The sequence below is a fragment of the Trichosurus vulpecula genome, chromosome 4 (assembly GCF_011100635.1).
Source record: "Trichosurus vulpecula isolate mTriVul1 chromosome 4, mTriVul1.pri, whole genome shotgun sequence".
NCBI lineage: Eukaryota > Metazoa > Chordata > Mammalia > Diprotodontia > Phalangeridae > Trichosurus > Trichosurus vulpecula.
In genome coordinates, this window is record NC_050576.1 from 115,355,093 (window position 1) to 115,370,469 (window position 15,377).

Sequence of the window (15,377 nt, forward strand, 5' to 3'; positions counted from 1 at the left end):
TAAAATATTTGCTGGGCTTACTACATGTAAACCAACTTCACTCTCCTTGGTCCTTGAATATCTTATCCCGGTGTCCTGTTGCTATTCATCCCTTGCTAAATCCCAGCCCTAGATTGCCCCACTCCCAACACACACACACACACACACACACACACACACACACACACACACCTCTATCCACCTTTTCTATTCCTCTTTCTCCATCAGCATTCAGCATCAAAGGCCGCCCAGCTACCAAATGGGTCTGCTGAATATTTGTTATCTAGTTTCCCTTGGAGCTTCACTGCAACATTCCAGTCCTTTTATTCTTCCCTGATAGATGCTGTATTGTATTCCCTTAAGCACATGTTCCAAATGTTATCTTCTATTTTCTCCAGAATTGTCTCCTTTCCTCCTTAGCTGGTGATGTTGGGGAGGGGGGAGAAGATGTCATTGGTGGCAAAGTTCTTTTCTCAGCCCCCCATTGCGTGCTTCACATTACTTCAGCATCATTCTCCAGAATCTTCTACTTTGCTCTAGTCTTGGACAATGAAGCTGCCCTTCTCCTTGCTAGTTCCCCCCAGCCCCCTTCTTTCCTTGATCTCATCCCTTTCCTCTGGTAGCTTGCTTCTTCCTTTGATCATCCCAGCTTCCTAATTTTCAGAGCTTTTTCTTATCTACTGGCTTCTTCCTTGCTGCCTGAAAATATGCTAAAATATCCCCTTGATCTTCACTTGACCCCTATCATCTTCTCTACTTATATACTTCTTCCCTTCACAGCAGAATCCCTAAAAACGGGCTGTCTACTGCATCGCCTCCACTTTCTGCCTCCCAATCACTTCCCTCTTACCTCCCATATTTAATCAGCTTTATCTCCCACATTTGTGCCTTTGCGTAGGTTGTTTCTCCCCACCCATGCCAGCAATGTTCTCCTTCACCTCTGCTTCTTGGAGTCCTTAAATACCCTTCAAGGCTTAACCCAAGTCCACCTTCTTCCAGAGGTCTTTCCTGATTCCCCCAGTTGTTAGTGATTCTCTTTCAATGTAATGTAGATTTACCTTGTACCTATCCTGAATTTACTTATCTTTGGCCGTGTTGTACTGATATGCTCCCTCCTTTAGAACATAAGCTCCTTGAGGGCAAGAACTGTCTTTGCAGTTGTATTCCCCAGTGCCTAGTACCTAGCAATCATTTAATGAAGTTGATTTTTTTCAATTTTGGACTGTTACAGCTTAAACAATTCTGTTTTACTTCTCGAAATAAGTGTATAGGCAAAATCACACCAATTATTAATAAAAAGCTTAATTAAAATTTTTCTTTAATGTGATTAATGAGCTAGCTTACCAATTTTCAAAAAGCACATGCATCTGCAATCGTCATTTGGGATGGAATGAAAGGTTGCTCTTTTAGAGTAGGTCCAATAGTACTCCTGTAGGAGACCAATTTCATAGCATTTTTGAGAAGTACCCATTCTGGTTCACATGCCAGCCAGCTTGCTCTTCAATCTGGGAAAATTCCATTGCCTCTGTGACAGCTGGTAGGAGTGATGGGAGAGGAGGGTATAACTCCAGCCTAACTAGTCAGATCTCTTAATATGAATTGCGGGTCATGCCTCCAGAGGACTAATGATCTAGATGACCTTCAGGTTCCATTCATATCTGCTCCTGACTCTAATTGCTTCCTGGTATGTCTATGCTGCCAGCCTCTGTTCCCTTGTCTAGAATCTATAAGCGCTTACTCTGTTTTCTAAAGTTCACTCCAGGCTATGTGTGTTGCATGCATATCTACTATTAAATAGAATCTTGGCAGAGCTGTATAACAATTTCTTTATTTGCCCTTTAAATTTCTGTTATAGTTGGTATACGAGTTCTTTTTAAGATTTTTGGAGAGTCCTGATTTCCAGCCAAGTATTGCAAAGCGATATATTGACCAGAAATTTGTACAGCAGGTAAGGAACTCTTGTATTTTAAATTATCTGGTAATTAGAAATTAAGATTGTTTTATTAAATACAAGAATAAATACATAAGATAGAAAATTTACTTCATTTGGTCTATGCTTCTATACATTTTCTTGGACATTTCAAACTTCCCCCACCACTACCCTCCATCCAGGAAGATCAGCTTAATTTCTCAAAGGCCTTCTTTTATAGTTGGTGTAGCATTTGTTATTCTTACAAGACTATTAAAGTATGTCCATTTTTCAGATCTGTGTTCAGACATATTCCATCTTTGCAACAGACGTAAAATAGTTGCTGGTGATGCAGGGCTTTGAGCAAAAGGTGAACTTCTTGTAACATGAGTCAAATTAATTCAAGTTTCCATAGTTCTTTCATGTCTAACACAAGACTCAGATTTTGCACTGTTCCCTCCAATTTCCAGAACAATGCTAGGCTGTGGTAGCTATGGGTTAGTTTTACTTCCTAAGCCTTGTCAGAAAGCACTGCTTTCCCCAAATGCTGAAGTAACAGCTACCAAACACCTTTCCTTTATTATGCAGGCAGGTTGGGACTCTATCCAGAAGAAAACTTTAATGTAACCTGAAAGTTACTTAAATGCATTTTGTGGTCAGCCCCACATGCCTCTGATAGCTTTCTCTTTCTCCCTTTCTCTCCCACTTTCTCCCTTTCTCTCTCTTCTTCTACCCCTCTTTTCTTCCTCTCATACCTTTCTTTTCCATCACGTAGCAAGTCTTTCCTCCTCTTTGCCTAGACCTTTCATTTTTGGAGTGTCTGGTGTGTATTCCTATCTAGCTTCAGACCCCATCTGTATTTCTGAACTCACACAAATCCCGGGATCCATCATGGTACAGTGGGAAAAGCACCAGGTTTAGAGTCAAGAGGACCTGGGTTCAAATCCCAACTGTGCTCCTTTAGAACCTGTGTGATATTGGGCAAGTCACATCCATTCTCTCTGTTTTACTTTGCCCATCTCTAATATGAGGGAATTGGATTAAATGGCCTCTTGGTTCCCCCCCACTCTTAAGTCTATGATTCTGGCATCTGTACAAGGTAGCTAGACTTCTATAACATTAACTAAGAATTTTATATACAGTCTAAAACTATCACCAAACATTTTAGTTTTGAGGTTAGACTGGGCCTGCACAACCTGCAGCCAGTCAAAGGATTTCCTCTGTGTACAAAGGATGTTTTCCTGTACATTTTTAGTGGGTCACCTGAAATCCTCTGACATGCCGCAAGCCACCCAAGGACTGTAAGCGGCCAGCAAGCCACAGGTTGTGCAGGCTCGGACTAGACAAAGGTTTTGAGTTTTATGTTCTAAAGGACTAGATAGACAAGTCTGATAAGTCAACCAAATTTAGGAACTACCAGTGATATAAAGATATTTTAAATGTTTAAGTCCTAAGCAAAAATGAGATTGAGTACTTTTGTTTTCATCATGAAAGGGTTTTTTTTAGATTTCAGATTTTTTTAGATTTTTTTTTTTGTTTCATTTTGAAAGACCCTGATGTTAATCTTTTGGTGACCTTTTTATGCCTTCCTGTCAAATCCTACCTCCTGACCCATGAAGTTCCTGACTCTTCTAGGTTTTTCTTTGTTTTAAATAAAATCTTTCACATAATTTCATGGCACCTTTTCCAGGGCTATTTATATTATACTTACAGGATACTGGGAGAGGTTCAGTGATTAATATGAAGGAGTGGATGTTCATAATAGAATTTGTGGCTTCATTTAGGGGAGGTATTTTTGGGTCAGATCTGCACTCTTCAAGTAATTACTGGACGTTTGTGACCGTTGTGTTAGAGATTAAACTTTATTTGCTTAATTTAGGTGTTTGTTTTTATCCAATAGTTATCCAAACTCCTTTTTTAAAAAAATTGAACAAATGCTAGGGATAAAGAATATTGTCAGCCTAAGATAACTCCCTTAATAATTGCCTGAACATATTGCATTAGTTTAGCCATTCAAAAAGCATTTAATAAAATGTATAGAAATTACTGTTTTATTTTTAAAGTCTAACACTACATGCTTCAAGTCCCTTTCAGTAAAATTAGTCAGTTTAAGTTAATGAAATTGGGCTATTTAAGTAGTTGAGACTATACGTGTGTGTGTGTGTGTGTGTGTGTGTGTGTGTGTGTGTGTATTTCTTTATATGGATGTACATTGTGTGTATATGAGGAAGAAAAATTTAAGACTTTAAAGTCTGAATGTCTGGACTTATGACATCATCTTAAATTTACTTGATACAATTTATAGCTGGTTTTCATTTTGCACATTCTTTCTTAGTTCAGGCATCTCACTACAAAAGCATCCCTGATTTCATAGCTATGACCTTTGTGAAGTATTCTTAATTAATCTCTACATTCTAGGTGAATGGATTGGGAAGCCAAAGCAATGTTTTGAAATTAATATGTGGCAAGTTTTAAGACCTAGAACTTTATAAAATTGAAAGAGTATAAATAGGTAAATATCTGAAAAGACATATTTACATAGCTCATGTTTGCCATAGTCTGAAAAAAATTTGTCTTTTAATGAATAACTAGGTTGAGGAGGTTGGCTTGTTTTAAAGTGTGTGAAATAATCTACACTTGATTTGGGAATAATCTATTTATGACCTTAGCTATTATATTAATAGATCCTTCTGTTAAAAAGTAAATATGGCTTAGTACCTTAAATATAAGATACAGGATTGGGAACTTGAGTTTAAAAATGTTTATGTTGGGCGGAGCCAAGATGGCAGCTGGAAAGCAGGGACTTGCATGAGCTCCCCGCCAGGTCCCTCCAAAAACCTATAAAAAATGGCTCTGAACAAATTCTAGAACTGCAGAACCCACAAAATAGCAGAGGGAAGGAGGGCTCCAGCCCAGGACAGGATGGTTACTGGGTAAGATCTATCACACGGAACTGGGAGCGGAGTGGAGCAGAGTCCAGCGTGAGCCGTGCCTGGACCTACCAGACTGGGAGCCCGGCAGAACAGTCCCTAGCATCCTGAATCAGTGAGCTGTGGCAGTTACCAGACTCCTCAACCCACAAACACCAAAGATAACAGAGAAGTACTGCAGAACCCACGAAATAGCAGAGGGAAGCAGGGCTCCAGCCCAGGACAGCCTGGATGGTTGCTGGGTAAGGTCTATCATGCACAGAGCTGGGAGCAGATCCCAGCGTGGGCAGCGGCAGGACCAACCAGACCAGGAGCCAGGTAGAACAGGCCCTAGTGCCCTGAATCAGTGAGCTGTGGCAGTTACCAGACTTCTCAACCCATAAACACCAAAGACAACAGAGAAGGTTAGTGGGAAAAGCTGTGGAGAACAGAGTGAAAGGAGTTCTCCCTTTGGCCATCATCCGGGGGGCAGCAGGGGTGGTGCAGCTACAGAACTACAGCTGCAGTTGCTTCCAGCCCCAGGCCCACCTAGTGGGAGGAATTAAGTGGCGGATCAGAGCAGGAGTGCAGAGCCTGTTTAAGATCAGAGTCCAGTCAAGGTTGGTGGTTCTTGAGGGGGGAGGAGTGCTGGTGTGGCAGAGCTGGCTGTATAGAAATAGCTCTGAAAACAACAGCACATCCCTTCAAGCTTGGAACAAAGTACTCTCTACTCTACAAGCACTCATACCCCAATGAAAAACTCAAGGGTCAAGTAGTTGGCTGGGAACATGGCCAGGCAGCAGAAATGGACTCAGATTCAGACTCAGACTTTGGAATCAAAACGTACAGCCAGAAGAAGTCAACAAAATCAAAGAGCCCACATCAAAAGCCTCTAAGAAAAACATACACTGGTCTCAGGCCATGGAAGAGCTCAAAAAGGATTTGGAAAAGCAAGTTAGAGAAATAGAGGAAAAACTGGGAAGAGAAATGAGAGTGACACAAGAAAATCATGAAAAACAAGTCAATGACTTGCTAAAGGAGACCCAAAAAAATACTGAAGAAAATAACACCTTAAAAAAATAGACTAACTCAAATGGCAAAAGAGCTCCAAAAAGTCAATGAGGAGAAGAATGTCTTGAAAGGCAGAATTAGCCAAATGGAAAAGAAGGTCCAAAAGACCACTGAAGAAAATACTACCTTAAAAATTAGATGGGAGCAAGTGGAAGCTAGTGACTTAATGTGAAATCAAGATATTATAAAACAGAACCAAAGGAATGAAAAAATGGAAGACAATGTGAAATATCTCATTGGAAAAACCACTGACCTGGAGAATAGATCCAGGAGAGATAATTTAAAAATTATTGGACTACCTGAAAGTCAGGATTAAAAAAAGAGCCTAGATATCATCTTTCAAGAAATTATCAAGGAGAACTGCCCTGATATTGTAGAGCTAGAGGGTAAAATAGAAATTGAAAGAATCTACCGATCACCTCCTCAAAAAGATCCTAAAAAGAAAACTCCTAGGAATATTGTTACCAAATTCCAGAGCTCCCAGATCAAGGAGAAAATACTGCAAGCAGCCAGAAAGAAACAATTTGAATATTGTGGAAACACAATCAGTATAATACAAGATCTAGCACCTTCTACATTATGGGATTGAAGGGCTTGGAATACAATATTCTGGAGGTCAATGGAGCTAGGATTAAAACCAAGAATCACCTACCCAGCAAAACTGAGTATCATGCTCCAAGGCAAAATATGGGTTTTCAATAAATAGAGGACTTTCAAGCTTTCTCAGTGAAAAGACCAGAGCTGAATAGAAAATTTGACTTTCAAACACAAGAATCAAGAGAAGCATGAAAAGGTAAACCACAAAGAGAAATCACAAGGGACTTACTAAAGTTGAACTGTTTTGTTTACATTCCTACATGGAAAGATGATGTGTATGATTCATGAGACCTCAGTATTAGGGTAGCTGAAAGGAATATACATATGTGTGTGTGTGTGTGTGTGTGTGTGTGTGTGTGTGTGTGTGTGTGTAGAGAGAGAGAGAGACAGAGACAGAGACAGAGAGAGACAGAGGGCACAGGGTGAGTTGAATATGAAGGAATGATATCTAAAAAATAAAATCAAATTAAGGGATGAGATAGGAATATATTGAGAGAGGGAGGGAGAAAGGGAGAGATAGAATGGGGTAGATTATCTCACATAAAAGTGGCAAGAAAAAGCAGTTCTGTTGGAAGGGAAGAGGGGGCAGGTGAGGGGGAATGAGTGAATCTTGCTCTCATCAGATTTGACCTGAGAAGGGAATAACATACATACTCAATTGAGTACCTTACCCCACAGGAAAGAAGGAGGGGGGAAAAGGGGGGATAATAGAAGGGAGGGCAGATAGCAGGAGGAGGTAATCAAAAACAAACACTTTCGAAAAGGGACAGGGTGAAGGGAGAAAATTGAATAAAGGAGGACAGGATAGGAAGGAGCAAAATATATGTTGTCTTTCACAACATAAGATTGTGGAAGGGTTTTGCATAATGATACACATGTGGCCTATGTTGAATTGTTTGCCTTCTTAGAGAGGGTGGGTGGGGAGGGGAGAAAATTTGGAACTCAGTTTTAAAAATAGATGTTCAAAAAAAAAGTTTTTGCATGCAACTAGGTAATAAGATACACAGGCAATGGGGCATAGAAATTTATCTTGCCCTACTAGAAAGTAAGGGAAAAGGGGATGGGAGGGGAGCAGGGTGACAGAAGGGAGGGCTGACTGGGGAACAGGGCAACTAGACTATATGCCATCTTGGAGTGGGCGGGAGGGTAGAAATGGGGAGAAAATTTGTAATTCAAACTCTTGTGAAAATCAATGCTGAAAACTAAATATGTTAAATAAATTTAATTAATTAATTAAAATGTTTATGTTGAACACAAATTTAGCCATTTTGACCTTTTTCTGTGAAACTAGTATAATTCTGACAGCTTTTAGTGGTGGTATAACTTCCCAGTCAGCCTTTGAAGTAAGGAAGACTTAGGATATGTGGTGGCTGTTTGTCCCTGGCCTCATATCCTGAATTCTCAGCACCTTCTAATGACTACCTAAGATTCAGAGCAGGTGCTGACCTGTTCCATACCAGTGAAATCTTCAGTCTAGGGCCCCCTTAAAAAAAAAAAAAAGCTTAGATGTATAAATCTTTCCAATAAACTTGATGTTTGAATGTATATATTTTTTAAACTGTAAAACGGTTTTATTAGTGATTTTAAATCTATGGTTTTATCTTCAAAAAGCACATAAAAAAGTTTGCTTACATTTCGGCATTGTATATGGGAGAAAACCATGTTCTTATAGAAAGATATATAATTAGCAAACAAAAAAAAAACAAAAAAAACACACCAGTGCTAAGCTAGAATTTTGGGAGGTTTCCCCACCTTTCTTGGGAATATGAAGTAATTAACTTTGCTGTTAAACATTTACGTGTCTTCACTTTTCAGTTACTAAGAACAGAATTGAGCCCAGAAAAGGGGGGCAGGGGAGGGGTAGTAGTTCTACTTAGATAGTATGATCTAGGAATTGAAAGTAGAATGAATTTTTAGTTTGATTATTTTTTAAAAAGTAATTTCTCAGACTTTTTTTAAAGCTCTTGGAGCTTTTTGATAGTGAAGATCCCAGAGAGCGTGACTTCCTGAAGACGGTTCTGCATCGAATTTATGGGAAGTTCCTTGGATTAAGAGCATTCATCAGAAAACAGATTAACAACATTTTCCTCAGGTAAGTAGACTGGATATACAACTTATCCCTTTCTTTTGCACATTATTTGTTTCACCTAGGCTTCATTTGGGCTAATTTTTGAGCATTAAGAAATCTACAGGTTAAGTAATAGCTTCCAGGTAATTTTTTAATAAAATAAAGACTACTTTGTAGTGTGATGTTAATGTTTATGTCATATTTGAGATTCACTGTAGTGCTAATATTTACCCAGATATGTACTTACCTTTCATCTTTTTAATAGAATAGTCTCATAAATATTTGCATTACCTGTCCTAGCCCTAAATACCTAAACTTAGTCTTTTTTTCCTTTTGGTTCAGAAATATTTATGTAAAGTATTGAAGACCATTGCTGGAAATAAAGAGGGTCTGCAGAAGAATTAACCTCACTGGCTGATGTTGAAAGCCTTTGGCCCACTTAGTTAGTGGTTAATATAATGGAAGGCAATGGTATAACTGAGGTCAGCACAGGGCATGTAGATGACCAAGGAGAAGAGTCTTGACTTTCCGCCTCAGCACTGGGACTGTGATGAACCTCCAGAGTGGAACTGAGAGGGACAAGGAAGGAATACAAGAAGGGATGGTGCCAGGCAGTTCCCAACTATGGGGCAGGAGGAAGTCCATAATGCTCTTGGACTCCTGGATGCCGCCTCACTCCATTCTTCAGGACAGTTCGGAATTTGTATAGAGGATCAAGGGTCTTGCTTTAGTTAGGTCTCTTTGCTCTCCTACCTCTAATGTCGCATATAGGGAAAGACTGGTCAGTTAGGAAACTGAAAATTTCAAGGCTGTAAGAGAAAAGAAGGAGTAAGGTAGAAAGTGGATACCAAGCAGAAGATATGGTCATATAGACAGTTTGTTGGACAGAGAGAGATTAGGCCTAAAAAATGCCGAGATTTTTCTGGCCCCCAACAGAAAGTTTTTAGTATTGTCACTCTAACCCCACAAGGTATTCAGTAATTTATTTTGATACAATTTTTAAATATTTAAAACAATATTAAGAAACAGTATCTAGTTTGCTATGTTACCAAAATCAACTCCCTATTGAATTGTACAATATAATGGAAAAAAGTGTAAGTAGGAGAATTCACTGTGAACTTTATAGTCTTATACCCTGTGTGGTTTTTGTTTTGTTTTTAAAGAAGTCTTAATGTTTTATTTTAGGCTAGTAGTCTAAACAAATGGCCACATAGAATTCAACTTTAATTTTTCTAATGTAGTTAATGAAATATATCAAAAGTTTCTATTGTTACTGTTTTAGAAATGGAAGTTGGGTGATGGGTAATTTATTTTACTAAAATAGAATGTACATAGAATATCTGCTCCTCAAAGACATTCTTAATTTGGATGCCTATCTCTTCTTGTGAACCTATAGCATCTTACAAGCACTGAAGGCACTCAATAAATAAATGCAAGTAGAATTGAAACTTGGAAAATGTGGGTGGGGGAGGGGAAAAGAGACCTGAATAATTCAAGAGTCAGACTAATAGGGCTTTAAAATGCTTTTATTACACTGATGTTATTTCCTTAGCTGTTTTGATTTGACAAAACCCATCCTTCCTCCTCATTATTGAGGTAGAATATTTCAGTTAAAATGTTCTTCTAAGGCTGACATGATTCTCTTAATGAGTCATGATAAAAGTAGATATGATTTAACAGGAAGTTAGGCATTCCTTGACCAAATCAGGAATTCCTTCACATTTAAGAGTGGAAAGATTTTAAGTTTGAATATTCTTTGATAGTGAGAGCAAGCACCATTGGTCCCCCGCTCTGATCTTAAGTGATGTCACTTAAGACAAAACATATTTGTTTTAACTGATTGTATTTGGTGAGAAATTGGTTTCTTCCTACTCTCTTCTGTCTTTTAGTTCGACTTTGCTGATTTTTTTGACTAACAGTACCTCCCTTTTAATTATTAAAATGCAGGTTTATATATGAAACAGAGCATTTTAATGGTGTTGCTGAACTTCTTGAGATATTAGGAAGGTAGGTCACTTTTTGATAAATTTTCTTAATAGATCTCAAATGCTTTTTGCATTATAATTTTGAGTTGCACTGGGGGTATAATTTAATGCTTCATGTTTAAAAATATAGCACAAAATGTTTTTCAATTGAAACCTTATGGCATCATAGGAGGTCGGACACTTGAAACATGACCATGTAAGAAAATCTGTTGCAGAGTAGACATCTTGCTTTTGAGGTTGTGGCATGTTTCCTGCATGAGCCCTCTAAACTGCCAGACTCCTTCCCATATGCCTTTATTTAATTTGAGGTTGAGGGCATATGGGGAGAAAAAGGAATTAAAGAGAGCTATAGGGAATATTGATAGAGATTTTTACAATTAAATTGTATTTTTAAAACTTTAACATCTGTTTTCTCTTCCCACATCCTTATCCCATTGGTGAGGAAAAAAAAATCCTTGTAACAAATATGCATAATCTAGCAAAACAAATTCCCTCTTTGGCTATGTCCAAAAATATGTCTCCTTCCGTAACTGCTAATAAAGATATATTAAAAACGTATATTAATCTATCTTTCTTACAGGGATATGAGTCTAAAGTTATAAATTTAAGTATCTTACCCTATTTTCATTACATAAACATTGTAACTCTTCTCACTGGGGGATTTTAGCCATATGTTTGGAGATAGTTTGCAGGTAGAAGTACTCTGATCAAAGAAAGAAGAAAAGGACCCATATGTACAAAAATAATTATAACAGCTCTTTTTGTGGTGAAGAATTGGAAACTGAAAGAATGTCCATCAAGTGGGGAATGGCTGAACAAGTTGTGTTTTATAAATGTGATAGAATACTCTTGTAAGAAATTATGAAGGGGGCCCTTTTAGAAAAACCTGGGAAGACTTGTATGAACTGGTAAAGAATAAAATGAGCAGAACCAGGAGGACAATTTATACAATGATAATGTTTTTTAATTCAACTTTATTTTTAGTTCCAAATTATCTCCCTCTTCCTTTACTTTCCCTCAGCCATTAAAAATGAAAGAAAAACAGAAACCATTAGAAATACATATAGTCGAGTGAACAAATGACCAAATTAGAGGGGAGGGGGGAGGGAGAGGGGAAGGGAGGGAGGAAGGAAGGGGGGGGAGAGAGAGAGAGAGACAGAGAGACAGAGGGAGATAGAGAGAGAGAGATTATGCTTTAGTCTCTACACTTTGGGTACATCACTCCTCTATCTGGAAGTGGATAGTGTGATATATTGAGTAATAGTAATTATTATATATATATATAATATATATAATATATTATAGTAATTCTAAATTAGGGCTTATCTTTGTGCTGCTTAGGGTTCCTAAGTCTTTCAAAGATGTTGATCTTTACAGTATTGTTATTAAATAAATTCATGCAAGTCTTCTCAAGTTTTCTGAAACCATACCTTCATTTCTTACAGCACAATAGTATTCCATCACATTCATATGATATAACTTGTTCAGTCATTCCCCAATTGATGAGTACCATCTCAGTTTCCAATTCTTTGACACCACTAAAAGAACAGCTATATATATTTTTATGAATATGGATCCCTTTTCTTTTTCTTGCATCTCTTTTTGGGTAAAAACCTAGTCACAGTATCATTAGTTCAAAGGGTATACACAGTTTAATAGCATTTTGGGTATAGTTCCAAAATGCTTACCAGAATAGCTGGGCCAGTTTATAGCTCCACCAACAGTGCATTACAGTACCTATTTTCCCACAGTCTCTCCAGCATTTATTTCCCTTCTCTGCCAACTTTTTATCAATGAAGTAGTCTTACAAAAGGATTGCAAAGACAAACAACTTTGAACTATGCAGGATCACTGGTCAATGCAGTGACCAACCACAACTCCAGAGGACTCCTATGAAACATGCTACCCACCTGCTGATAAGAGGCAATTTGTAGATGAGAGGGTTTTTTTGGACATAGCCAATGTGGCAGTTTGTTTTGCTTGACTATACGTATTTGTAATAGGGATATTGTTTCACTTGTTTTCTCAGTAGTAGAGGGAGGAGGAGGGAGGAAGATGAGAGGAAGAGAAGATAGATTTTCTTTTGAAAAAAAATAAAATTTAGCTAAAAAGAAAAGAAATGCTTTGGCATTTTCGGGTCTTATTGCAAAGCGAAGGAGAATTTACCCTACCTATTTATTTCTGAACAAAGAAAATTTGTATCCAAGTAGAAATTAGGTTACTAGTTGTCTTAAAAGTTTAAGAAAAGGAAATTGTGTGTAGAGAGGGTATATATGTGACCTTGGGTGAGTGATTTCATTTCTTTGACCCCCATTTTCCTCATCTATTAAATGAAAATGATGTATAGTTGATGATAATTTTGAGTCCCAATCATCTGAACGTTACTGAATGACCTAAAGGGAAAGTTAGTAATAGTCTTTGTAAGTTAATTTACCAGTTGCTGAATCATAAATCTATAGACTTAAAAGAAGTCATCTGGGAACACGTGGATAAATACTTTCACCACACATGAACAAAGACAGAGTAATTGTATTTACTGCTTATATTTTTCAGTATTATCAACGGTTTTGCCTTGCCTCTGAAAGCAGAACATAAACAGTTTCTAATGAAGGTTTTAATTCCTATGCACACTGCTAAAGGATTGTCTTTGTTTCATGCTCAGGTAGGTTCAGAAAAAAAATTGAATGAATTAATAATATACTTTTAAAGTCCAACATGGATAGAAGAGGTGAGAAATATTTAGCTAGCTCATTTTGTAGATTGCCCTATAGTATATACTCACATGTGTTATATCATGCAGATTAAAAGATAGAAAGCAATTAATTTAATCACTAGTGAATAGAGCCAGCTTTAAAATGAGAAAAGATTTGTATTTAAGACCATCTCTGATGGGGTCTCTGGTATATAACTTTGAACAAACTTTTTAACCTTTCCTAAACTTAGCTTTTCAGGTCTCCTCCAGCTAAAACATAAAAATGGGATAAAAGTGTATATTGAAACACACTGAAAACCAAAGTACTTGTCTCATTAAAATGGCCTGTAAAATTGTGATATTGGCTTAAGACAAAATGTATTTTAAAATCTTGTATTTGCCTTTTTGTTGTATGTTATTTTGTTGTATATTCTGCATATTGTCACAGAGACAGTAATTCAATGTTTTCTATATTACATGAAGACAATAATATATTTTTATATATGAATGAAACTTTGGAAATAGTACAAAACTCTTCTATTTCCAAGTTGAGAAATTAAATACCTAGTTATATTAGAAGTTTGCATATGTCAAGATAAGGTAACATCTGTTAAGACATAATTTCTAGTTATTCATGTTCTAAAACTACATCTTTAACTGTTTCTGCACAATAATATTCATGTAATTGTCACTTGTGTTTTAGCTAGCCTATTGTGTTGTACAGTTCCTGGAGAAAGACATAACACTAACAGAACCAGTAAGTGCTTCACTTATTTTTATGTGTTCAGTTATTATAGAAATTAGAGAAATGGTATGTGGTGCTAGTAATGCACGTGAAACTTACTTTTCTAAGAGTTGTATGTAAAGTTAAAGACCTTCCAACAAGTAGCGTGAATAATGAAAATGTAGATGTTTAAAAATAAGGTACTTTAGATGACTAGATCAAGTGATTGTGATATGGTGTATTGGAAACTAGTGAAATTAAGAGTTTTAAAAGACTCGCTAAATCAGTTATTTCTTAAGTAGCTTTTAAAATGTGGCATTTTCCCCTACCTTGGTAATCAGAGCCCAAGATTCAAGTTAATTCTTTAGAGGCAAACCATTTCTTTGTCCTTGATGAAGATAGTATTGCCCCATTTCAAATTGTAAATTAAACAGTATTTATTAAGAAATCTCAATTACTACTTGCCACTAAAATGAACCTCATGCAGACTGATGGTAGAATAAAGGTCATGGGATTTCACAGGACTATATTACTAAATTTTAAAAAATTACTTCTGATTCAAGAGTTATATAAATAACATGAAGTAGAGAAATAGGCAAATATGAAGACAAACCTTATATTTTTAACTCAGTGAACCCATTTGACCTTTAAGAAGCAAGTCTGGTGTTTGATATCCAAAAACACTTTAGATAAAGAGTTTATGGAAAATAATGAAGTATTTGAAATACTAGAATTTCTTTATGTAATATGTCTTCTGGAGGTATTTTTTGAAGTGCATTTTTTTAAATTTATTTTTTATTTTTAGTTTACAACACTCAGTTCCACAAGTTTTTGAGTTCCAAATTTTCTCTCCCTCCCTCTCCTCCCCCCTCCCCCCCAAAATAGCATGTAATCTGATATAGATTCTACACACACCTTCACATTGAACTTTTTTACATAATAGTCCTGTTGTAACAAAGAATTATAACCAATGGAATGAATCATGAGAAAGAAGAAATGAAACCAAAAAAAGAAGGAAAAAAAGAGCAAATAGTTTGACTCAATCTGCATTCAGATTCCGTAAATCTTTCTCTGGAAGTAATGCATTTTTTTAAAATTACTGAGTATTATTACTTTAACACTGTCAACATAAAGTAACAAGAATCATTTCTCTACTACCCCCACCTCTTTTTTTTTTAATTTAGAATTCCTCTTGGAGACAATTAAAAGCACTTTTTAACAATGACAGGCCAGAATAAAAATATTAACAAATACACTTAAGTCCACATAAACTAAACAAGGTGAATATAAATAAAATTCAGTAACCAATTCTGAGGCTTATGCCTCACCCAAATCTACAGGCACACTCACTAGAATTAACAGTAAGAAAACCTTTTAAATAGCTAGTCACCCACTCATGCATAGTCAATCAAGCTTTGTGCTGCATTAGTAGTAAAGAAAGCT

At 36.8% G+C, this 15,377-nt stretch overlaps 1 protein-coding gene across 1 annotated transcript in view; it reads left to right on the plus strand.

Annotated features, from left to right (window-relative positions):
* The window catches only part of PPP2R5A (protein phosphatase 2 regulatory subunit B'alpha), an 85,984-nt gene that overhangs the window by 58,993 nt on the left and 11,614 nt on the right, over positions 1 to 15,377 (plus strand). Inside the window, exons 4-8 of the mRNA XM_036753697.1 lie at positions 1,835 to 1,927; positions 8,427 to 8,557; positions 10,481 to 10,540; positions 13,072 to 13,180; positions 13,914 to 13,967. Coding sequence (XP_036609592.1) covers positions 1,835 to 1,927; positions 8,427 to 8,557; positions 10,481 to 10,540; positions 13,072 to 13,180; positions 13,914 to 13,967 — 447 coding nt within the window. The remainder of the gene's footprint in view (positions 1 to 1,834; positions 1,928 to 8,426; positions 8,558 to 10,480; positions 10,541 to 13,071; positions 13,181 to 13,913; positions 13,968 to 15,377) is intronic.